Source organism: Scyliorhinus torazame, chromosome 3 (assembly GCF_047496885.1).
Source record: "Scyliorhinus torazame isolate Kashiwa2021f chromosome 3, sScyTor2.1, whole genome shotgun sequence".
NCBI classification, from domain to species: domain Eukaryota; kingdom Metazoa; phylum Chordata; class Chondrichthyes; order Carcharhiniformes; family Scyliorhinidae; genus Scyliorhinus; species Scyliorhinus torazame.
Genome location: NC_092709.1, coordinates 376,849,437 through 376,874,716, shown reverse-complemented (window position 1 = coordinate 376,874,716; position 25,280 = coordinate 376,849,437). Strand labels below are relative to the sequence as shown.

At 52.9% G+C, this 25,280-nt stretch overlaps 1 protein-coding gene across 2 annotated transcripts in view; it reads left to right on the top strand.

Annotated features, from left to right (window-relative positions):
• Window positions 1–25,280, top strand: part of fbxo41 (F-box protein 41) — a 491,913-nt gene that overhangs the window by 83,402 nt on the left and 383,231 nt on the right. For both annotated transcript variants that reach the window (XM_072497820.1, XM_072497821.1), the window contains exon 2: window positions 16,060–17,002. In XM_072497820.1, coding sequence (XP_072353921.1) covers window positions 16,206–17,002 — 797 coding nt within the window. In that variant the 5' untranslated portion in view covers window positions 16,060–16,205. The remainder of the gene's footprint in view (window positions 1–16,059; window positions 17,003–25,280) is intronic.

The following is a 25,280-nucleotide window of genomic DNA, read 5'->3' as shown; positions in this document are numbered from 1 at the left end:
GGTATTCCTGTCTGTCTGCACCTCCCAGCTCTGGTATTCCTGTCTGTCTGCTCCCCCCCAGCTCTGGTATTCCTGTCTGTCTGCACCTCCCAGCTCTGGTATTCCTGTCTGTCTGCACCTCCCAGCTCTGGTATTCCTGTCTGTCTGCACATTCCCAGCTCTGGTATTCCTGTCTGTCTGCACCCCTCCAGCTCTGGTATTCCTGTCTGTCTGCACCTCCCCAGCTCTGGTATTCCTGTCTGTCTGCACACTCCCAGCTCTGGTATTCCTGTCTGTCTGCACCTCCCCAGCTCTGGTATTCCTGTCTGTCTGCACCTCCCCAGCTCTGGTATTCCTGTCTGTCTGCACATTCCCAGCTCTGGTATTCCTGTCTGTCTGCACCCCTCCAGCTCTGGTATTCCTGTCTGTCTGCACCTCCCCAGCTCTGGTATTCCTGTCTGTCTGCACCTCCCCAGCTCTGGTATTCCTGTCTGTCTGCACCCCCCAGCTCTGCTATTCCTGTCTGTCTGCACACTCCCAGCTCTGGTATTCCTGTCTGTCTGCACATTCCCAGCTCTGGTATTCCTGTCTGTCTGCACATTCCCAGCTCTGGTATTCCTGTCTGTCTGCACATTCCCAGCTCTGGTATTCCTGTCTGTCTGCACATTCCCAGCCCTGGTATTCCTGTCTGTCTGCACCCCCCCAGCACTGGTATTCCTGTCTGTCTGCACACTCCCAGCTCTGGTATTCCTGTCTGTCTGCACATTCCCAGCTCTGGTATTCCTGTCTGTCTGCACACTCCCAGCTCTGGTATTCTTGTCTGTCTGCACACTCCCAGCTCTGGTATTCCTGTCTGTCTGCACCCCCCCAGCTCTGGTATTCCTGTCTGTCTGCACACTCCCAGCTCTGGTATTCCTGTATGTCTGCACGCTCCCAGCTCTGGTATTCCTGCCTGTCTGCACACTCCCAGCTCTGGTATTCCTGTCTGTCTGCACACTCCCAGCTCTGGTATTCCTGTCTGTCTGCACCCCCCCCCCCCAGCTCTGGTATTCCTGTCTGTCTGCACACTCCCAGCTCTGGTATTCCTGTCTGTCTGCACACTCCCAGCTCTGGTGTTCCTGTCTGTCTGCACCCCCCAGCTCTGGTATTCCTGTCTGTCTGCACCCCCCAGCTCTGGTATTCCTGTCTGTCTGCACCCCCCCAGCTCTGGTATTCCTGTCTGTCTGCACCCCCCCAGCTCTGGTATTCCTGTCTGTCTGCACACACCCAGCTCTGGTATTCCTGTCTGTCTGCACACTCCCAGCTCTGGTATTCCTGTCTGTCTGCACACTCCCAGCTCTGGTATTCCTGTCTGTCTGCACACTCCCAGCTCTGGTATTCCTGTCTGTCTGCACACTCCCAGCTCTGGTATTCCTGTCTGTCTGCACCCCCCCCAGCTCTGGTATTCCTGTCTGTCTGCACCCTCCCAGCTCTGGTATTCCTGTCTGTCTGCACACTCCCAGCTCTGGTATTCCTGTCTGTCTGCACACTCCCTGCTCTGGTATTCCTGTCTGTCTGCACCCCCCCCAGCTCTGGTATTCCTGTCTGTCTGCACACTCCCAGCTCTTGTATTCCTGTCTGTCTGCACACTCCCAGCTCTGGTATTCCTGTCTGTCTGCACACTCCCAGCTCCGGTATTCCTGTCTGTCTGCACACTCCCAGCTCTGGTAATCCTGTCTGTCTGCACCCCCCCCCAGCTCTGGTATTCCTGTCTGTCTGCACACTCCCAGCTCCGGTATTCCTGTCTGTCTGCACATTCCCAGCTCTGGTATTCCTGTCTGTCTGCACATTCCCAGCTCTGGTATTCCTGTCTGTCTGCACACTCCCAGCTCTGGTATTCCTGTCTGTCTGCACACTCCCAGCTCTGGTATTCCTGTCTGTCTGCACCCCCCCAGCTCTGGTATTCCTGTCTGCACACTCCCAGCTCTGGTATTCCTGTCTGTCTGCACACTCCCAGCTCTGGTATTCCTGTCTGTCTGCACACTCCCAGCTCTGGTATTCCTGTCTGTCTGCACACTCCCAGCTCTGGTATTCCTGTCTGTCTGCACACTCCCAGCTCTGGTATTCCTGTCTGTCTGCACACTCCCAGCTCTGGTATTCCTGTCTGTCTGCACACTCCCAGCTCTGGTATTCCTGTCTGTCTGCACACTCCCAGCTCTGGTATTCCTGTCTGTCTGCACACTCCCAGCCCTGGTATTCCTGTCTGTCTGCACACTCCCACCTCTGGTATTCCTGTCTGTCTGCACACTCCCAGCTCTGGTATTCCTGTCTGTCTGCACACTCCCAGCTCCGGTATTCCTGTCTGTCTGCACACTCCCAGCTCTGGTATTCCTGTCTGTCTGCACCCCCCACCCAGCTCTGGTATTCCTGTCTGTCTGCACCCCCCCCAGCTCTGGTATTCCTGTCTGTCTGCACCCCCCCAGCTCTGTTATTCCTGTCTGTCTGCACACCCCCAGCTCTGGTATTCCTGTCTGTCTGCACCCCCCCCACCCCAGCTCTGGTATTCCTGTCTGTCTGCACACTCCCAGCTCTGGTATTCCTGTCTGTCTGCACACCCCCAGCTCTGGTATTCCTGTCTGTCTGCACCCCCCCCAGCTCTGGTATTCCTGTCTGTCTGCACCCCCTCAGCTCTGGTATTCCAGTCTGTCTGCACCCTCCCAGCTCTGGTATTCCTGTCTGTCTGCACACTCCCAGCTCTGGTATTCCTGTCTGTCTGCACCCCCCCAGCTCTGGTATTCCTGTCTGTCTGCACCCCCCCAGCTCTGGTATTCCTGTCTGTCTGCACCCTCCCAGCTCTGGTATTCCTGTCTGTCTGCACACTCCCAGCTCTGGTATTCCTGTCTGTCTGCACACTCCCAGCTCTGGTATTCCTGTCTGTCTGCACCCCCCCAGCTCTGGTATTCCTGTCTGTCTGCACCCCCCCAGCTCTGGTATTCCTGTCTGTCTGCACCCCCCCAGCTCTGGTATTCCTGTCTGTCTGCACCCCCCCCAGCTCTGGTATTCCTGTCTGTCTGCACACTCCCAGCTCTGGTATTCCTGCCTGTCTGCACACTCCCAGCTCTGGCATTCCTGCCTGTCTGCACCCTCCCAGCTCTGGTATTCCTGTCTGTCTGCACCCCCCCAGCTCTGGTATTCCTGTCTGTCTGCACCCCCCCCCCCCGGCTCTGGTATTCCTGTCTGCACACTCCCAGCTCTGGCATTCCTGCCTGTCTGCACCCTCCCAGCTCTGGTATTCCTGTCTGTCTGCACCCCCCCAGCTCTGGTATTCCTGTCTGTCTGCACCCCCCCCCCCCCGGCTCTGGTATTCCTGTCTGCACACTCCCAGCTCTGGTATTCCTGTCTGTCTGCACACTCCCAGCTCTGGTATTCCTGTCTGTCTGCACACTCCCAGCTCTGGTATTCCTGTCTGTCTGCACACTCCCAGCTCTGGTATTCCTGTCTGTCTGCACACTCCCAGCTCTGGTATTCCTGTCTGTCTGCACACTCCCAGCTCTGGTATTCCTGTCTGTCTGCACCCCCCCAGCTCTGGTATTCCTGTCTGTCTGCACCCCCCCAGCTCTGGTATTCCTGTCTGTCTGCACACACCCAGCTCTGGTATTCCTGTCTGTCTGCACACTCCCAGCTCTGGTATTCCTGTCTGTCTGCACACTCCCAGCTCTGGTATTCCTGTCTGTCTGCACACTCCCAGCTCTGGTATTCCTGTCTGTCTGCACACTCCCAGCTCTGGTATTCCTGTCTGTCTGCACCCCCCCCAGCTCTGGTATTCCTGTCTGTCTGCACCCTCCCAGCTCTGGTATTCCTGTCTGTCTGCACACTCCCAGCTCTGGTATTCCTGTCTGTCTGCACACTCCCAGCTCTGGTATTCCTGTCTGTCTGCACCCCCCCCAGCTCTGGTATTCCTGTCTGTCTGCACACTCCCAGCTCTTGTATTCCTGTCTGTCTGCACACTCCCAGCTCTGGTATTCCTGTCTGTCTGCACACTCCCAGCTCCGGTATTCCTGTCTGTCTGCACACTCCCAGCTCTGGTATTCCTGTCTGTCTGCACCCCCCCCCAGCTCTGGTATTCCTGTCTGTCTGCACACTCCCAGCTCCGGTATTCCTGTCTGTCTGCACATTCCCAGCTCTGGTATTCCTGTCTGTCTGCACATTCCCAGCTCTGGTATTCCTGTCTGTCTGCACACTCCCAGCTCTGGTATTCCTGTCTGTCTGCACACTCCCAGCTCTGGTATTCCTGTCTGTCTGCACCCCCCCAGCTCTGGTATTCCTGTCTGCACACTCCCAGCTCTGGTATTCCTGTCTGTCTGCACACTCCCAGCTCTGGTATTCCTGTCTGTCTGCACACTCCCAGCTCTGGTATTCCTGTCTGTCTGCACACTCCCAGCTCTGGTATTCCTGTCTGTCTGCACACTCCCAGCTCTGGTATTCCTGTCTGTCTGCACACTCCCAGCTCTGGTATTCCTGTCTGTCTGCACACTCCCAGCTCTGGTATTCCTGTCTGTCTGCACACTCCCAGCTCTGGTATTCCTGTCTGTCTGCACACTCCCAGCTCTGGTATTCCTGTCTGTCTGCACACTCCCAGCCCTGGTATTCCTGTCTGTCTGCACACTCCCAGCTCTGGTATTCCTGTCTGTCTGCACACTCCCAGCTCTGGTATTCCTGTCTGTCTGCACACTCCCAGCTCCGGTATTCCTGTCTGTCTGCACACTCCCAGCTCTGGTATTCCTGTCTGTCTGCACCCCCCACCCAGCTCTGGTATTCCTGTCTGTCTGCACCCCCCCCAGCTCTGGTATTCCTGTCTGTCTGCACCCCCCCAGCTCTGTTATTCCTGTCTGTCTGCACACCCCCAGCTCTGGTATTCCTGTCTGTCTGCACCCCCCCCACCCCAGCTCTGGTATTCCTGTCTGTCTGCACATTCCCAGCTCTGGTATTCCTGTCTGTCTGCACATTCCCAGCTCTGGTATTCCTGTCTGTCTGCACACTCCCAGCTCTGGTATTCCTGTCTGTCTGCACACCCCCAGCTCTGGTATTCCTGTCTGTCTGCACCCCCCCCAGCTCTGGTATTCCTGTCTGTCTGCACCCCCTCAGCTCTGGTATTCCAGTCTGTCTGCACCCTCCCAGCTCTGGTATTCCTGTCTGTCTGCACACTCCCAGCTCTGGTATTCCTGTCTGTCTGCACCCCCCCAGCTCTGGTATTCCTGTCTGTCTGCACCCCCCCAGCTCTGGTATTCCTGTCTGTCTGCACACTCCCAGCTCTGGTATTCCTGTCTGTCTGCACACTCCCAGCTCTGGTATTCCTGTCTGTCTGCACCCCCCCAGCTCTGGTATTCCTGTCTGTCTGCACCCCCCCAGCTCTGGTATTCCTGTCTGTCTGCACCCCCCCAGCTCTGGTATTCCTGTCTGTCTGCACCCTCCCAGCTCTGGTATTCCTGTCTGTCTGCACACTCCCAGCTCTGGTATTCCTGTCTGTCTGCACACTCCCAGCTCTGGTATTCCTGTCTGTCTGCACCCCCCCAGCTCTGGTATTCCTGTCTGTCTGCACCCCCCCAGCTCTGGTATTCCTGTCTGTCTGCACCCCCCCCAGCTCTGGTATTCCTGTCTGTCTGCACACTCCCAGCTCTGGTATTCCTGCCTGTCTGCACACTCCCAGCTCTGGCATTCCTGCCTGTCTGCACCCTCCCAGCTCTGGTATTCCTGTCTGTCTGCACCCCCCCAGCTCTGGTATTCCTGTCTGTCTGCACCCCCCCCCCCCCGGCTCTGGTATTCCTGTCTGCACACTCCCAGCTCTGGTATTCCTGTCTGTCTGCACACTCCCAGCTCTGGTATTCCTGTCTGTCTGCACACTCCCAGCTCTGGTATTCCTGTCTGTCTGCACACTCCCAGCTCTGGTATTCCTGTCTGTCTGCACACTCCCAGCTCTGGTATTCCTGTCTGTCTGCACACTCCCAGCTCTGGTATTCCTGTCTGTCTGCACCCCCCCAGCTCTGGTATTCCTGTCTGTCTGCACCCCCCCAGCTCTGGTATTCCTGTCTGCACACTCCCAGCTCTGGTATTCCTGTCGGTCTGCACCCCCCAGCTCTGGTATTCCTGTCGGTCTGCACCCCCCAGCTCTGGTATTCCTGTCTGTCTGCACACTCCCAGCTCTGGTATTCCTGTCTGTCTGCACACTCCCAGCTCTGGTATTCCTGTCTGTCTGCACACTCCCAGCTCTGGTATTCCTGTCTGTCTGCACCCCCCCAGCTCTGGTATTCCTGTCTGTCTGCAGCCCCCCAGATCTGGTATTCCTGTCTGTCTGCACACTCCCAGCTCTGGTATTCCTGTCTGTCTGCACACTCCCAGCTCTGGTATTCCTGTCTGTCTGCACACTCCCAGATCTGGTATTCCTGTCTGTCTGCACACTCCCAGCTCTGGTATTCCTGTCTGTCTGCACACTCCCAGCTCTGGTATTCCTGTCTGTCTGCACACTCCCAGATCTGGTATTCCTGTCTGTCTGCACACTCCCAGCTCTGGTATTCCTGTCTGTCTGCACCCCCCCAGCTCTGGTATTCCTGTCTGTCTGCACCCCCCCAGCTCTGGTATTCCTGTCTGCACCCCCCCCCCCCAGCTCTGGTATTCCTGTCTGTCTGCACCCCCCCAGCTCTGGTATTCCTGTCTGCACCCCCCCCGCTCTGGTATTCCTGTCTGTCTGCAGCCCCCCAGATCTGGTATTCCTGTCTGTCTGCACACTCCCAGATCTGGTATTCCTGTCTGTCTGCACACTCCCAGCTCTGGTATTCCTGTCTGTCTGCACCCCCCCAGCTCTGGTATTCCTGTCTGTCTGCACCCCCCCAGCTCTGGTATTCCTGTCTGCACCCCCCCCCCCAGCTCTGGTGTTCCTGTCTGTCTGCACCCCCCCCAGCTCTGGTATTCCTGTCTGTCTGCACACTCCCAGCCCTGGTATTCCTGTCTGTCTGCACACTCCCAGCCCTGGTATTCCTGTCTGTCTGCACATTCCCAGCTCTGGTATTCCTGTCTGTCTGCACACTCCCAGCCCTGGTATTCCTGTCTGTCTGCACACTCCCAGCTCTGGTATTCCTGTCTGTCTGCACACTCCCAGCTCTGGTATTCCTGTCTGTCTGCACACTCCCAGCTCTGGTATTCCTGTCTGTCTGCACACTCCCAGCTCTGGTATTCCTGTCTGTCTGCACACTCCCAGCTCTGGTATTCCTGTCTGTCTGCACACTCCCAGCTCTGGTATTCCTGTCTGTCTGCACACTCCCAGCTCTGGTATTCCTGTCTGTCTGCACACTCCCAACTCTGGTATTCCTGTCTGTCTGCACACTCCCAGCTCTGGTATTCCTGTCTGTCTGCACCCCCCCAGCTCTGGTATTCCTGTCTGTCTGCACCCCCCCCAGCTCTGGTATTCCTGTCTGTCTGCACCCCCCCAGCTCTGGTATTCCTGTCTGTCTGCACCCCCCCAGCTCTGGTATTCCTGTCTGTCTGCACACTCCCAGCTCTGGTATTCCTGCCTGTCTGCACACTCCCAAGCTCTGGTATTCCAGTCTGTCTGCACACTCCCAGCTCTGGTATTCCTGTCTGTCTGCACACTCCCAGCTCTGGTATTCCTGTCTGTCTGCACACTCCCAGCTCTGGTATTCCTGTCTGTCTGCACCCCCCCAGCTCTGGTATTCCTGTCTGTCTGCACACTCCCAGCTCTGGTATTCCTGTCTGTCTGCACCCCCCCCAGCTCTGGTATTCCTGTCAGTCTGCACACTCCCAGCTCTGGTATTCCTGTCTGTCTGCACCCCCCCCAGCTCTGGTATTCCTGTCTGCACACTCCCAGCTCTGGTATTCCTGTCTGTCTGCACCTCCCCAGCCCTGGTATTCCTGTCTGTCTGCACACTCCCAGCTCTGGTATTCCTGTCTGTCTGCACCCCCCCAGCTCTGGTATTCCTGTCTGTCTGCACACTCCCAGCTCTGGTATTCCTGTCTGTCTGCACACCCCCAGCTCTGGTATTCCTGTCTGTCTGCACACTCCCAGCTCTGGTATTCCTGTCTGTCTGCACACTCCCAGCTCTGGTATTCCTGTCTGTCTGCACACTCCCAGCTCTGGTATTCCTGTCTGTCTGCACACCCCCAGCTCTGGTATTCCTGTCTGTCTGCACACTCCCAGCTCTGGTATTCCTGTCTGTCTGCACACTCCCAGCTCTGGTATTCCTGTCTGTCTGCAGCCCCCCCAGCTCTGGTATTCCTGTCTGTCTGCACACTCCCAGCTCTGGTATTCCTGTCTGTCTGCAGCCCCCCCAGCTCTGGTATTCCTGTCTGTCTGCACCCCCCCAGCTCTGGTATTCCTGTCTGACTGCACACTCCCAGCTCTGGTATTCCTGTCTGTCTGCAGCCCCCCAGCTCTGGTATTCCTGTCTGTCTGCTCACTCCCAGCTCTGGTATTCCTGTCTGTCTGCACACTCCCAGCTCTGGTATTCCTGTCTGTCTGCACCCCCCCAGCTCTGGTATTCCTGTCTGTCTGCAGCCCCCCAGCTCTGGTATTCCTGTCTGACTGCACACTCCCAGCTCTGGTATTCCTGTCTGTCTGCAGCCCCCCAGCTCTGGTATTCCTGTCTGTCTGCACACTCCCAGCTCTGGTATTCCTGTCTGTCTGCACACTCCCAGCTCTGGTATTCCTGTCTGTCTGCACACTCCCAGCTCTGGTATTCCTGTCTGTCTGCTCATTCCCAGCTCTGGTATTCCTGTCTGTCTGCACACTCCCAGCTCTGGTATTCCTGTCTGTCTGCACACTCCCAGCTCTGGTATTCCTGTCTGTCTGCACCCCCCCCAACTCTGGTATTCCTGTCTGTCTGCACCCCCCCAGCTCTGGTATTCCTGTCTGTCGGCACCCCCCCAGCTCTGGTATTCCTGTCTGTCTGCACATTCCCAGCTCTGGTATTCCTGTCTGTCTGCACATTCCCAGCTCTGGTATTCCTGTCTGTCTGCACACTCCCAACTCTGGTATTCCTGTCTCTGCACATTCCCAGCTCTGGTATTCCTATCTGTCTGCACACTCCCAGCTCTGGTATTCCTGTCTGTCTGCACACTCCCAGCCCTGGTATTCCTGTCTGTCTGCACACTCCCAGCTCTGGTATTCCTGTCTGTCTGCACACTCCCAGCCCTGGTATTCCTGTCTGTCTGCACCCCCCCAGCTCTGGTATTCCTGTCTGTCTGCACACTCCCAGCTCTGGTATTCCTGTCTGTCTGCACACTCCCAGCTCTGGTATTCCTGTCTGTCTGCACACTCCCAGCTCTGGTATTCCTGTCTGCACCCCCCCAGCTCTGGTATTCCTGTCTGTCTGCACACTCCCAGCTCTGGTATTCCTGTCTGTCTGCACATTCCCAGCTCTGGTATTCCTGTCTGTCTGCACCCCCCCAGCTCTGGTATTCCTGTCTGTCTGCACCTCCCAGCTCTGGTATTCCTGTCTGTCTGCACACTCCCAGCTCTGGTATTCCTGTCTGTCTGCACCCTCCCAGCTCTGGTATTCCTGTCTGTCTGCACACTCCCAGCTCTGGTATTCCTGTCTGTCTGCACCCCTCCAGCTCTGGTATTCCTGTCTGTCTGCACATTCCCAGCTCTGGTATTCCTGTCTGTCTGCACACTCCCAGCTCTGGTATTCCTGTCTGTCTGCACATTCCCAGCTCTGGTATTCCTGTCTGTCTGCACACTCCCAGCTCTGGTATTCCTGTCTGTCTGCACACTCCCAGCTCTGGTATTCCTGTCTGTCTGCTCATTCCTAGCTCTGGTATTCCTGTCTGTCTGCACACTCCCAGCTCTGGTATTCCTGTCTGTCTGCTCATTCCCAGCTCTGGTATTCCTGTCTGTCTGCACATTCCCAGCTCTGGTATTCCTGTCTGTCTGCACACTCCCAGCTCTGGTATTCCTGTCTGTCTGCACACTCCCAGCTCTGGTATTCCTGTCTGTCTGCACACTCCCAGCTCTGGTATTCCTGTCTGTCTGCACCCCCCCAGCTCTGGTATTCCTATCTGTCTGCACACTCCCAGCTCTGGTATTCCTGTCGGTCTGCACCCCCCCAGCTCTGGTATTCCTGTCTGTCTGCACCTCCCCAGCTCTGGTATTCCTGTCTGTCTGCACCTCCCCAGCTCTGGTATTCCTGTCTGTCTGCACCCCCCCAGCTCTGGTATTCCTGTCTGTCTGCACCTCCCCAGCTCTGGTATTCCTGTCTGTCTGCACCCCCCCCAGCTCTGGTATTCCTGTCTGTCTGCACACTCCCAGCTCTGGTATTCCTATCTGTCTGCACACTCCCAGCTCTGGTATTCCTGTCTGTCTGCACACTCCCAGCTCTGGTATTCCTGTCTGTCTGCACATTCCCAGCTCTGGTATTCCTGTCTGTCTGCTCATTCCCAGCCCTGGTATTCCTGTCTGTCTGCACCCCCCCAGCTCTGGTATTCCTGTCTCTCTGCACACTCCCAGCTCTGGTATTCCTGTCTCTCTGCAGATTCCCAGCTCTGGTATTCCTGTCTGTCTGCTCATTCCCAGCCCTGGTATTCCTGTCTGTCTGCACCCCCCCCCCCAGCTCTGGTAATCCTGTCTGTCTGCACACTCCCAGCTCTGGTATTCCTGTCTCTCTGCACCTCCCCAGCTCTGGTATTCCTGTCTCTCTGCACCCCCCCAGCTCTGGTATTCCTGTCTCTCTGCACCTCCCCAGCTCTGGTATTCCTGTCTCTCTGCACCTCACCAGCTCTGGTATTCCTGTCTGTCTGCACACTCCCAGCTCTGGTATTCCTGTCTGTCTGCACACTCCCAGCTCTGGTATTCCTGTCTCTCTGCACCTCCCCAGCTCTGGTATTCCTGTCTGTCTGCACCCCCCCCAGCTCTGGTATTCCTGTCTCTCTGCACACTCCCAGCTCTGGTATTCCTGTCTGTCTGCACACTCCCAGCTCTGGTATTCCTGTCTGTCTGCTCACTCCCAGCTCTGGTATTCCTGTCTCTCTGCACCTCCCCAGCTCTGGTATTCCTGTCTGTCTGCACCCCCCCCAGCTCTGGTATTCCTGTCTCTCTGCACACTCCCAGCTCTGGTATTCCTGTCTGTCTGCACACTCCCAGCTCTGGTATTCCTGTCTGTCTGCACCCCCCCAGCTCTGGTATTCCTGTCTGTCTGCACACTCCCAGCTCTGGTATTCCTGTCTGCACCCCCCCCCCCAGCTCTGGTATTCCTGTCTGTCTGCACACTCCCAGCTCTGGTATTCCTGTCTGCACCCCCCCCCCCCCCCCAGCTCTGGTATTCCTGTCTGTCTGCACACTCCCAGCTCTGGTATTCCTGTCTGTCTGCACATTCCCAGCTCTGGTATTCCTGTCTGTCTGCACACTCCCAGCTCTGGTATTCCTGTCTGTCTGCACATTCCCAGCTCTGGTATTCCTGTCTGTCTGCTCATTCCCAGCCCTGGTATTCCTGTCTGTCTGCACCCCCCCAGCTCTGGTATTCCTGTCTCTCTGCACACTCCCAGCTCTGGTATTCCTGTCTCTCTGCAGATTCCCAGCTCTGGTATTCCTGTCTGTCTGCTCATTCCCAGCCCTGGTATTCCTGTCTGTCTGCACCCCCCCCCCCCAGCTCTGGTAATCCTGTCTGTCTGCACACTCCCAGCTCTGGTATTCCTGTCTCTCTGCACCTCCCCAGCTCTGGTATTCCGGTCTCTCTGCACCCCCCCAGCTCTGGTATTCCTGTCTCTCTGCACCTCCCCAGCTCTGGTATTCCTGTCTCTCTGCACCTCACCAGCTCTGGTATTCCTGTCTGTCTGCACACTCCCAGCTCTGGTATTCCTGTCTGTCTGCACACGCCCACCTCTGGTATTCCTGTCTGTCTGCACACTCCCAGCTCTGGTATTCCTGTCTCTCTGCACCTCCCCAGCTCTGGTATTCCTGTCTGTCTGCACCCCCCCCAGCTCTGGTATTCCTGTCTCTCTGCACACTCCCAGCTCTGGTATTCCTGTCTGTCTGCACACTCCCAGCTCTGGTATTCCTGTCTGTCTGCTCACTCCCAGCTCTGGTATTCCTGTCTCTCTGCACCTCCCCAGCTCTGGTATTCCTGTCTGTCTGCACCCCCCCCAGCTCTGGTATTCCTGTCTCTCTGCACACTCCCAGCTCTGGTATTCCTGTCTGTCTGCACACTCCCAGCTCTGGTATTCCTGTCTGTCTGCACCCCCCCAGCTCTGGTATTCCTGTCTGTCTGCACCCCCCCAGCTCTGGTATTCCTGTCTGTCTGCACATTCCCAGCTCTGGTATACCTGTCTGTCTGCACACTCCCAGCTCTGGTATTCCTGTCTGTCTGCACACTCCCAGCTCTGGTATTCCTGTCTGCACCCCCCCCCCCCAGCTCTGGTATTCCTGTCTGTCTGCACACTCCCAGCTCTGGTATTCCTGTCTGCACCCCCCCCCCCCCCCAGCTCTGGTATTCCTGTCTGTCTGCACACTCCCAGCTCTGGTATTCCTGTCTGTCTGCACACTCCCAGCTCTGGTATTCCTGTCTGTCTGCACACTCCCAGCTCTGGTATTCCTGTCTGTCTGCTCATTCCCAGCTCTGGTATTCCTGTCTGTCTGCACACTCCCAGCTCTGGTATTCCTGTCTGTCTGCACACTCCCAGCTCTGGTATTCCTGTCTGTCTGCACCCCCCCCCAACTCTGGTATTCCTGTCTGTCTGCACCCCCCCCAGCTCTGGTATTCCTGTCTGTCGGCACCCCCCCAGCTCTGGTATTCCTGTCTGTCTGCACATTCCCAGCTCTGGTATTCCTGTCTGTCTGCACATTCCCAGCTCTGGTATTCCTGTCTGTCTGCACACTCCCAACTCTGGTATTCCTGTCTGTCTGCACATTCCCAGCTCTGGTATTCCTATCTGTCTGCACACTCCCAGCTCTGGTATTCCTGTCTGTCTGCACACTCCCAGCCCTGGTATTCCTGTCTGTCTGCACACTCCCAGCTCTGGTATTCCTGTCTGTCTGCACACTCCCAGCCCTGGTATTCCTGTCTGTCTGCACCCCCCCAGCTCTGGTATTCCTGTCTGTCTGCACACTCCCAGCTCTGGTATTCCTGTCTGTCTGCACACTCCCAGCTCTGGTATTCCTGTCTGTCTGCACACTCCCAGCTCTGGTATTCCTGTCTGCACCCCCCCAGCTCTGGTATTCCTGTCTGTCTGCACCTCCCAGCTCTGATATTCCTGTCTGTCTGCACACTCCCAGCTCTGGTATTCCTGTCTGTCTGCACCCTCCCAGCTCTGGTATTCCTGTCTGTCTGCACATTCCCAGCTCTGGTATTCCTGTCTGTCTGCACCCCCCCAGCTCTGGTATTCCTGTCTGTCTGCACCTCCCAGCTCTGGTATTCCTGTCTGTCTGCTCATTCCCAGCTCTGGTATTCCTGTCTGTCTGCACCCCTCCAGCTCTGGTATTCCTGTCTCTCTGCACCTCCCCAGCTCTGGTATTCCTGTCTCTCTGCACCTCACCAGCTCTGGTATTCCTGTCTGTCTGCACACTCCCAGCTCTGGTATTCCTGTCTGTCTGCACACGCCCAGCTCTGGTATTCCTGTCTGTCTGCACACTCCCAGCTCTGGTATTCCTGTCTCTCTGCACCTCCCCAGCTCTGGTATTCCTGTCTGTCTGCACCCCCCCCCAGCTCTGGTATTCCTGTCTCTCTGCACACTCCCAGCTCTGGTATTCCTGTCTGTCTGCACACTCCCAGCTCTGGTATTCCTGTCTGTCTGCACCCCCCCAGCTCTGGTATTCCTGTCTGTCTGCACCCCCCCAGCTCTGGTATTCCTGTCTGTCTGCACATTCCCAGCTCTGGTATTCCTGTCTGTCTGCACCCCCCCAGCTCTGGTATTCCTGTCTGTCTGCACATTCCCAGCTCTGGTATTCCTGTCTGTCTGCACACTCCCAGCTCTGGTATTCCTGTCTGTCTGCACACTCCCAGCTCTGGTATTCCTGTCTGCACCCCCCCCCAAGCTCTGGTATTCCTGTCTGTCTGCACACTCCCAGCTCTGGTATTCCTGTCTGCACCCCCCCCCCCCCCCAGCTCTGGTATTCCTGTCTGTCTGCACACTCCCAGCTCTGGTATTCCTGTCTCTCTGCACCCCCCCCGCTCTGGTATTCCTGTCTGTCTGCACCCCCCCAGCTCTGGTATTCCTGTCTGTCTGCACCCCCCCAGCTCTGGTATTCCTGTCTGTCTGCACATTCCCAGCTCTGGTATTCCTGTCTGTCTGCACACTCCCAGCTCTGGTATTCCTGTCTGTCTGCACACTCCCAGCTCTGGTATTCCTGTCTGTCTGCACCCCCCCCAGCTCTGGTATTCCTGTCTGTCTGCACACTCCCAGCTCTGGTATTCCTGTCTGTCTGCACACTCCCAGCTCTGGTATTCCTGTCTGTCTGCACCCCCCCCAGCTCTGGTATTCCTGTCTGTCTGCACACTCCCAGCTCTGGTATTCCTGTCTGTCTGCAGCCCCCCAGCTCTGGTATTCCTGTCTGTCTGCAGCCCCCCAGCTCTGGTATTCCTGTCTGTCTGCACACTCCCAGCTCTGGTATTCCTGTCTGTCTGCACACTCCCAGCTCTGGTATTCCTGTCTGTCTGCACACTCCCAGCTCTGGTATTCCTGTCTGTCTGCACACTCCCAGCTCTGGTATTCCTGTCTCTCTGCACCCCCCCAGCTCTGGTATTCCTGTCTCTCTGCACCCCCCCAGCTCTGGTATTCCTGTCTGTCTGCACACTCCCAGCTCTGGTATTCCTGTCTGTCTGCACACTCCCAGCTCTGGTATTCCTGTCTGTCTGCAGCCCCCCAGCTCTGGTATTCCTGTCTGTCTGCACACTCCCAGCTCTGGTATTCCTGTCTGTCTGCACCCCCCCAGCTCTGGTATTCCTGTCTCTCTGCACCCCCCCAGCTCTGGTATTCCTGTCTGTCTGCACACTCCCAGCTCTGGTATTCCTGTCTGTCTGCACATTCCCAGCTCTGGTATTCCTGTCTGTCTGCACACTCCCAGCTCTGGTATTCCTGTCTGTCTGCACACTCCCAGCTCTGGTATTCCTGTCTGTCTGCACACTCCCAGCTCTGGTATTCCTGTCTGTCTGCACACTCCCAGCTCTGGTATTCCTGTCTGTCTGCACACTCCCAGCTCTGGTATTCCTGTCTGTCTGCACACTCCCAGCTCTGGTATTCCTGTCTGTCTGCACCCCCCCAGCTCTGGTATTCCTGTCTGTCTGCACCCCCCCAGCTCTGGTATTCCTGTCTGTCTGCACCCCCCCAGCTCTGGTATTCCTGTCTGCCTGCACCCCCCCAGCTCTGGTATTCCTGTCTGCACACTCCCAGCTCTGGTATTCCTGTCTGTCTGCACACTCCCAGCTCTGGTATTCCTGTCTGTCTGCACACTCCCAGCTCTGGTATTCCTGTCTGTCTGCATCCCCCCAGCTCTGGTATTCCTGTCTGTCTGCACATTCCCAGCTCTGGTATTCCTGTCTGTCTGCACCCCCCCAGCTCTGGTATTCCTGTCTGTCTGCACCCTCCCAGCTCTGGTATTCCTGTCTGTCTGCACATTCCCAGCTCTGGTATTCCTGTCTGTCTGCACCCTCCCAGTTCTGGTATTCCTGTCTGTCTGCACACTCCCAGCTCTGGTATTCCTGTCTGTCTGCACATTCCCAGCTCTGGTATTCCTGTCTGTCTGCATCCCCCCAGCTCTGGTATTCCTGTCTGTCTGCATCCCCCCAGCTCTGGTATTCCTGTCTGTCTGCACCCCCCCAGTTCTGCTATTCCTGTCTGTCTGCACACCCCCAGCTCTGGTATTCCTGTCTGTCTGCACCCTCCCAGCTCTGGTATTCCTGTCTGTCTGCACACTCCCAGCTCTGGTGTAGCTTATTCCCGCTCCAGAACATTCAAAGCTTACTGTTCCTGAACCTGATCTGATTATTTCATTCTCTGTGCAGAATAAAGTTTGGAGTTGCTGCCATTGTTTCCTGTGGCTTCAATGTTGATTCCGCGTTGCCGGTTAGGTAATCTGATACATTTTGTCTCGTCTGTCCACAGTCACAGCTCCACTTCGTGCCTTTTGAGGTCGGTAAAGTTGATATGAAAAGTCAGATGGAAGAAGTGGCAAATTGAATTGAAGGAAAGTTATGATGTCTGCACCATGACATCCGCACTGTCATTTAGTATTCTACCTCTGAAGATAAATGAGCACAATAGTTCAGTATGAGAAACGGTCTTCTCCATGCACAGTGCCGGCACATCCATCCTGCTGGGCCTTTTCAGGAATGGCCACTTTGGACCTTCCCTACCGTTGTCCAAGGTGCGGTGAACACAAGCGTTTCCGAAGTCTGTCTTCATTGAGAGCTCACCTGGAGTATAACCACACGTATGAGACCCTCTATGTCCTGTCCAAATCCAGCAGCATTTGTGATGCTAGTGTTCTGTCTTCAGGAATTGACAAGTCTATTCTGACACCTGCTTCCTGTAAGGAGATCTTTGAGAGCACCTCATTCCGAGGTAAAGAGCAGCGATATTTGTGTGATTTACAGTGTGGGGAGGAACTGCCACTTGGCTCCACCTGTTACTTCCCTGAGATTGAGGTTCCCGTAAACGATATCCTGATGAGAAAGGCAGTGAGCTCTGCCCCTCCGCCTGCTGCCTTCGCTGCGGCAGCCGTGGACGCCGTCTACGAGGAAGGACTGGCCCGATTAAAGATTCAAGCTCTCGAGAAACTAGACTTAAATGAACGTTTGGAGAAGCTGTCGGAGGAAGTGGAGCATAAAATAACAGCGCGAGTCGACAAACTTCAGACGGAACTGGAGAAAAGAAGCTCCGAGCTGGAGAAAGCCAAACAGGAAAGTGTGAGGTTGAGTCGGGAGAAGCACGACCTGGAAGAAAAGGCCTGCGAGTTATCACGCCAGGTGGATGTGAGTGTCGAGATGCTGGCGACATTGAAGCAAGACCTGGTGCAGAAGGATCAAGAACTTGTCAGGAAACAGCAGTAAGTCTGTGGGTTGATATTCTGAAGAATGTTAAATATGGGTTTATAAATAAATAGTACTGGGCTTGTGTTTATAATAATTATCTGTAAAAATCTCTCCCGAACACTGGGTAGAGCTCAGAAACAGGAAGGGGGCAGTCACTATGATGGGGGTGTACAACAGGCCTCCCAACAGCCACGGGAAGTTCAAGAACAGATATGTAAACAGATTCTGGATAGATGTTGAAATAATAGTGTTGTTGTAGTGGGAGACTTTAATTTTCCTCATATTGACTGGAAATCCCTTAAGGCCAGGGGTCTAAATGGTGAGGAATTTGTTAAGTGTGTCCAGGAAGGTTTTTTTTTGACCACTGGTCAGTCCAACTAGAGAGGAGGCTATAATTGGACCTAGTTTTCATAGTTTTCATAGAATTTACAGAGCAGAAGGAGGCCATTCGGCCCATCGAGTCTGCACCGACTCTTGGAAAGTGCACCCCACCCACGGTCGACACCTCCACCCTATCCCCATAACCCAGTAACCCCACCCAACACTAAGGGCAATTTTGGACACGAAGGGCAATTTATCACGGCCAATCCACCAAACCTGCACATCTTTGGACTGTGGGAGGAAACCGGAGCACCCAGAGGAAACCCACGCAGACACGGGGAGGATGTGCAGACTCCGCACAGACAGTGACCCAAGCCGGAATCGAACCTGGGACCCTGGAGCTGTGAAGCAATTGTGCTATCCACAATGCTACCGTGCTGCCCTAGTACTAGGGAACGAGCCCGGCCAGGTCATCAACGTTGGAGTCGGATTCCGTAACATGTGGAGAGCAGTGACCACAATTCCATAAGAACAAAGAACTAGGAGCAGGAGTCGGCCATCTGGCCCCTCGAGCCTGCTCCGCCATTCAATGAGATCATGGCTGATCTTTTGTGGACTCAGCTCCACTTTCCGGCCCGAACACCATCACCCTTTATTTAAACAGAGGGATACAGATCTTTAGAAAATGGTGACAGTTTTAGATAGAGGATCTGGATCGACGCAGGCTTCTTTATTCTTCAAAAAACTATCTTTCTTTACCTTGAAAACATTTAATGAAGGAGCCTCAACTGCTTCACTGGGCAAGGAATTCCAGAGATTCACAACCCTTTGGATGAAAAAGTTCCTCCTAAACTCAGTCCTAAATCTACTTCCCCTTATTTTGAGGCTATGCCCCCTAGTTCTGCTTTCACCCGCCAATGGAAACAACCTGCCCGCATCTATCCTATCTATTCCCTTCATAATCTTATATGTTTCTATAAGATCCCCCCTCATCCTTCTAAATTCCAACGAGTACAGTCCCAGTCTACTCAACCTCTCCTCGTAATCCATCCCCTTCAGCTCTGGGATTAACCTAGTGAATCTCCTCTGCACACCCTCCAGTGCCAGTACGTCCTTTCTCAAGTAAGGAGACCAAAACTGAACACAATACTCCAGGTGTGGCCTCACTAACACCTTATACAATTGCAGCATAACCTCCCTAGTCTCAAACTCCATCCCTCTAGCAATGAAGGATACAATTCCATTCGCCTTCTTAATCACCTGTTGCACCTGAAAACCAACTTTTTGTGACTCATGCACTAGCACACCCGGGTCTCTCTGCACAGCAGCATGTTTTAATATTTTATCATTTAAATAATAATCCCTTTTGCTGCTATTCCTACCAAAATGGATAACCTCACATTTGTCAACATTGTATTCCATCTGCCAGACCCTAGCCCATTCACTTAACCTATCCAAATCCCTCTGCAGACTTCCCGTATCCTCTGCACTTTTTGCTTTACCACTTATCTTAGTGTCGTCTGCAAACTTGGACTCATTGCACTTGGTCCCCAACTCCAATCTCTTGGATATATTCAAAGTGTTAGCATCAACTACTTCCCGTGGTAATGCCCCACTCTTTGCTTTCTATTAATTAACCAATCCTCTATCCATGCTACTACTTTCCCCTTAATGCCATGCATCTTTATCTTATGCAGCAACCTTTTGTGTGGCACCTTGTCAAAAGTTTTCTGGAAATCCAGATATACCACATCCATTGGCTCCCCGTTATCTACCGCACTGGTAATGTCCTCAACAAATTCCACTAAATTAGTTAGGCACGACCTGCCCTTTATGAACCCATGTTGTGTCTGTCCAATGGGACAATGCCCATCCAGATGCCTCGCTATTTCTTACTTGATGATAGATTCCAGCATCTTCCCTACTACCGAAGTTAAGCTAATTAGGAATTAATGTTTAATTTTAGTGGGAGAACAAGTGGCGAATGGTGACCACAATTCGCTAAGCTTTCGGATACTCATGGAAAAGGACGAGTGTTGTCCGAGGGTTAAGGTGCTAAATTGGGGGAAGGCTAACGACAACCAGATTAGGCCGGATTTGGAGGCTGGTGTTTGGGAGAGGCTGTTCGAGGGTAAATCCACATTTGGAAGTGGGAGTCTTTTCAGGAGCAGCTGATGGGAGTGCAGGACAGGCATGTGCCGGTAAAAAGGAAGTTCAGGAAATGCAGGATTCGGGAACCATGAATGACCAGGGAAATTGAGAATCTTGTCAAAAACCAAAAGATGCAGATGTGAGGAACAGGCAACGAAAAACAGATAAAGCACTTGAGGAATACAAGGAAAGTAGAAAAGAGATCAAGCAGGGAGTTAGGAGGGCAAAAAGGGGTCTCAAAATGTCCGTGGCAGACAGGATTAAGGAGAACCCCAAGGCATTTTATTTGTATATGAAGAACAAGAGGGTGGTTAGAGAAAGAATTGGTCCACTCAAGGACAAAGGAGGGAAATTATGTGCAGAACCAGAGGAAGGAGGTGAGGTCCTTGATGAGTATTTTGCATCAGTATTCACAAAGGAGAGGGACGCGTTGACCGGTGGTGTCTCAGAGGGATGTGTAAACACTCTAGAACAGGTCATTATTAGAACATAGAACACAGAAAAATACAGCACAGAACAGGCCCTTCGGCCCACGATGTTGTGCCGAACCTTTGTCCTAGATTAATCATAGATTATCATAGAATTTACAGTGCAGAAGGAGGCCATTCGGCCCATCGAGTCTGCATCTGTTGGAAAGAGCACTCTACCCAAAGTCAACACCTCCACCCTATCCCCATAACCCAGTAACCCCACCCAACACTAAGGGCAATTTATCATGGCCAATCCACCTAACCTGCACATCTTTGGACTGTGGGAGGAAACCGGAGCACCCGGAGGAAACCCACGCACACACTGGGAGGACGTGCAGACTCCGCACAGACAATGACCCAAGCCGGAATCGAACCTGGGACCATGGAGCTGTGAAGCAATTGTGCTATCCACAATGCTACCGTGCTGCCCTTAAGAACAAATAAATCTACACTATATCATTCTACCGTAATCCATGTACCTATCCAAAAGCCGCTTGAATGCCCCTAATGTTTCCGACTCAACTACTTCCACAGGCAGTGCATTCCATGCCCCCACTACTCTCTGGGTAAAGAACCTACCTCTGACATCCCTCCTATATCGTCCACCTTTCACCTTAAATTTATGTCCCCTTGTAATGGTTTGTTCCACCCGGGGAAAAAGTCTCTGACTGTCTACTCTATCTATTCCCCTGATCATCTTATAAACCTCTATCAAGTCGCCCCTCAACCTTCTCCGTTCTAATGAGAAAAGGCCTAGCATCCTCAACCTTTCCTCGTAAGACCTACTCCATTCCAGGCAACATCCTGGTAAATCTCCTTTGCACCTTTTCCAAAGCTTCCACATCTTTCCTAAAATGAGGCGACCAGAACTGTACACAGTACTCCAAATGTGGCCTTACCAAGGTTTTGTGCAGCTGCATCATCACCTCACGGCTCTTAAATTCAATCCCTCTGTTAATGAACGCGAGCACACCATAGGCCTTCTTCACAGCTCTATCCACTTGAGTGGCAACTTTCAAAGATGTATGAACATAGACCCCAAGATCTCTCTGCTCTTCCACATTGCCAAGAACTCTACCGTTAACCCTGTATTCCGCATTCATATTTGACCTTCCAAAATGGACAACCTCACACTTTTCAGGGTTAAACTCCATCTGCCACTTCTCAGCCCAGCTCTGCATCCTATCTATGTCTCTTTGCAGCCGACAACAGCCCTCCTCACTATCCACAACTCCACCAATCTTCGTATCGTCTGCAAATTTACTGACGACTCAACTCCCTCATCCAAGTCGTTAATGAAAATCACAAACAGCAGAGGACCCAGAGCTGATCCCTGCGGTACACCACTGGTAACTGGGATCCAGGGTGAATATTTGCCATCCACCACCACTCTCTGACTTCTATCGGTTAGCCAATTTGTTATCCAACTGGCCAATAGCTAGGCATCTGGATGGAAATTGTCCCATTGGACAGACACAGCATGGGTTCATAAAGGGCAGGTCGTGCCTAACTAATTTAGTGGAATTTGTTGAGGACATTACCAGTGCGGTAGATAACTGGGAGCCAGTGGATGTGGTATATCTGGATTTCCAGAAAACTTTTGACAAGGTGCCACACAAAAGGTTGCTGCATAAGATAAAGATGCATGGCATTAAGGGGAAAGTAGTAGCATGGATAGAGGATTGGTTAATTAATAGAAAGCAAAGAGTGGGGCATTACCACGGGAAGTAGTTGATGCTAACACTTTGAATATATCCAAGAGATTGGAGTTGGGGACCAAGTGCAATGAGTCCAAGTTTGCAGACGACACTAAGATATGTGGTAAAGCAAAAAGTGCAGAGGATACGGGAAGTCTGCAGAGGGATTTGGATAGGCTAAGTGAATGGGCTAGGGTCTGGCAGATGGAATACAGTGTTGACAAATGTGAGGTTATCCATTTTGGTAGGAATAGCAGCAAAAGGGATTATTATTTAAATGATAAAATATTAAAACATGCTGCTGTGCAGAGAGACCTGGGTGTGCTAGTGCATGAGTCACAAAAAGTTGGTTTACAGGTGCAACAGGTGATTAAGAAGGCGAATGGAATTGTATCCTTCATTGCTGGAGGTATGGAGATTGAGACTAGGGAGGTTATGCTGCAATTGTATGGGGTGTTGGTGAGGCCACACCTGGAGTATTGTTGGACCTTTGGCTTTGATTTTTATGTCATCATTGGCTACAGGAATAGTGCCAGAGGACTGGAGGACAGCAAATGTGGTCCCTTTGTTCAAAAAGGGGAGCAGAGACAACCCCGGCAACTATAGACCGGTGAGCCTCACGTCTGTAGTGGGTAAAGTCTTGGAGGGGATTATAAGAGACAAGATTTATAATCATCCAGATAGGAATAATATGATCAGGGATAGTCAGCATGGCTTTGTGAAGGGTAGGTCATGCCTCACAAACCTTATTGAGTTCTTTGAGAAGGTGACTGAACAGGTAGACGAGGGTAGAGCAGTTGATGTGGTGTATATGGATTTCAGCAAAGCGTTTGATAAGGTTCCCCACGGTAGGCTATTGCAAAAAATACGGAGGCTGGGGATTGAGGGTGTTTTAGAGATGTGGATCAGAAATTGGCTAGCTGAAAGAAGACAGAGGGTGGTGGTTGATGGGAAATGTTCAGAATGGAGTACAGTCACAAGTGGAGTACCACAAGGATCTGTTCTGGGGCCGTTGCTGTTTGTCATTTTTATCAATGACCTAGAGGAAGGCGCAGAAGGGTGGGTGAGTAAATTTGCAGACGATACTAAAGTCGGTGGTGTTGTCGACAGTGTGGAAGGATGTAGCAGGTTACAGAGGGATATAGATAAGCTGCAGAGCTGGGCTGAGAGGTGGCAAATGGAGTTTAATGTAGAGAAGTGTGAGGTGATTCACTTTGGAAGGAATAACAGGAATGCGGAATATTTGGCTAATGGTAAAGTTCTTGAAAGTGTGGATGAGCAGAGGGATCTAGGTGTCCATGTACATAGATCCCTGAAAGTTGCCACCCAGGTTGATAGGGTTGTGAAGAAGGCCTATGGAGTGTTGGCCTTTATTGGTAGAGGGATTGAGTTCCGGTGTCGGGAGGTCATGTTGCAGCTGTACAGAACTCTGGTACGGCCGCATTTGGAGTATTGCGTACAGTTCTGGTCACCGCATTATAGGAAGGACATGGAGGCTTTGGAGCGGGTGCAGAGGAGATTTACCAGGATGTTGCCTGGTATGGAGGGAAAATCTTATGAGGAAAGGCTGATGGACTTGAGGTTGTTTTCGTTGGAGAGAAGAAGGTTAAGGGGAGACTTAATAGAGGCATACAAAATGATCAGGGGGTTGGATAGGGTGGACAGTGAGAGCCTTCTCCCGCGGATGGATATGGCTGGCACGAGGGGACATAACTTTAAACTGAGGGGTAATAGATATAGGACAGAGGTCAGAGGTAGGTTCATTACGCAAAGAGTAGTGAGGCCGTGGAATGCCCTACCTGCTACAGTAGTGAACTCGCCAACATTGAGGGCATTTAAAAGCTTATTGGATAAACATATGGATGATAATGGCATAGTGTAGGTTAGATGGCTTTTGTTTCGGTGCAACATCGTGGGCCGAAGGGCCTGTACTGCGCTGTATTGTTCTATGTTCTATGTTCTATCGGTTAGCCAGTTCGTTATCAAACTGGCCAAATTTCCCACTATCCCATGCCTCCTTACTTTCTGCATAAACCTACCATGGGGAACCTTATCAAATGCCTTACTAAAATCCATGTACACTACATCAACTGCTTTACCTTCATCCACATGCTTGGTCACCTCCTCAAAGAATTCAATAAGATTTGTAAGGCAAGACCTACCCCTCACAAATCCGTGCTGACTATCCCTAATCAAGCAGTGTCTTTCCAGATGCTCAGAAATCCTATCCTTCAGTACCCTTTCCATTACTTTGCCTCCCACCGAAGTAAGACTAACTGGCCTGTAGTTCCCAGGGTTATCCCTAGTCCCTTTTTTGAACAGGGGCACGACATTCGCCACTCTCCAATCCCCTGGTACCACCTCTGTTGACAGTGAGGACGAAAAGAACATTGCCAACGGCTCTGCAATTTCATTTCTTGCGCCCCATAGAATCCTTGGATATATCAGGCCCGTCAGGCCCGGGGGACTTGTCCATCCTCAAGTTTTTCAAAATGCCCAACACAACTTCCTTCCTAACAAGTATTCCCTCGAGCTTACCAATCTGTTTCACACTGTCCTCTCCAACAATATCGCCCCTCTCATTTGTAAATACTGAAGAAAAGTACTCGTTCACGACCTCTCCTATCTCTTCAGACTCAATACACAATCTCCCGCTACTGTCCTTGATCGGACCTACCCTCTCTCTAGTCATACTCATATTTCTCACATATTTGTGAAAGGCCTTGGGGTTTTCCTTGATCCTACCCGCCAAAGATTGTTCATGCCCTCTCTTAGCTCTCCTAATCCCTTTTTTCAGTTCCCTCCTGGCTCTCTTGTATCCCTCCAACGCCCTGTCTGAACCTTGTTTCCTCAGCCTTACATAAGTATCCGTCCTCCTCTTAACAAGACATTCAACCTCTCTTGTCAACCATGGTTCCCTCACTCGACCATCTCTCCCCTGCCTGACCGGGACATACATATCAAGGACATCATAGATTATCATAGAATTTACAGTGCCGAAGGAGGCCATTCGGCCCATCGAGTCTGCACCGGCTCTTGGAAAGAGCACCCTACCCAAGTTCAGCACCTCCACCCTATCCCCATAACCCAGTAACCCCACCCAACACTAAGGGCAATTTTGGACACTAAGGCCAATTTATCATGACCAATGCACCTAACCCGCACATCTTTGGACTGTGGGAGGAAACCGGAGCACCCGGAGGAAACCCACGCACACACGGGGAGGATGTGCAGACTCCGCACAGACAGTGACCCAAGCCGGAATCGAACCTGGGACCCTGGAGCTGTGAAGCAATTGTGCTATCCACAATGTTACCGTGCTGCCCTAGTACCATGTAGTACCTGTTCCTTGAACAAGTTCCACATTTCACTTGTGTCCTTCCCTGACAGCCTATGTTCCCAACTTATGCACTTCAGTTCTTGTCTGACAACATCGTATTTACCCTTCCCCCAATTGTAAACCTTGCCCTGTTGCACGCACCTATCCCTCTCCATTACTAAAGTGAAAGTCACAGAATTGTGGTCACTATCTCCAAAATGCTCCCCCACTAACAAATCTATCACTTGCCCTGGTTCATTATCCAGTACCAAATCCAATATTGCCTCCCCTCTGGTCGGACAATCTACATACTGTGTTAGAAAAGCTTCCTGGA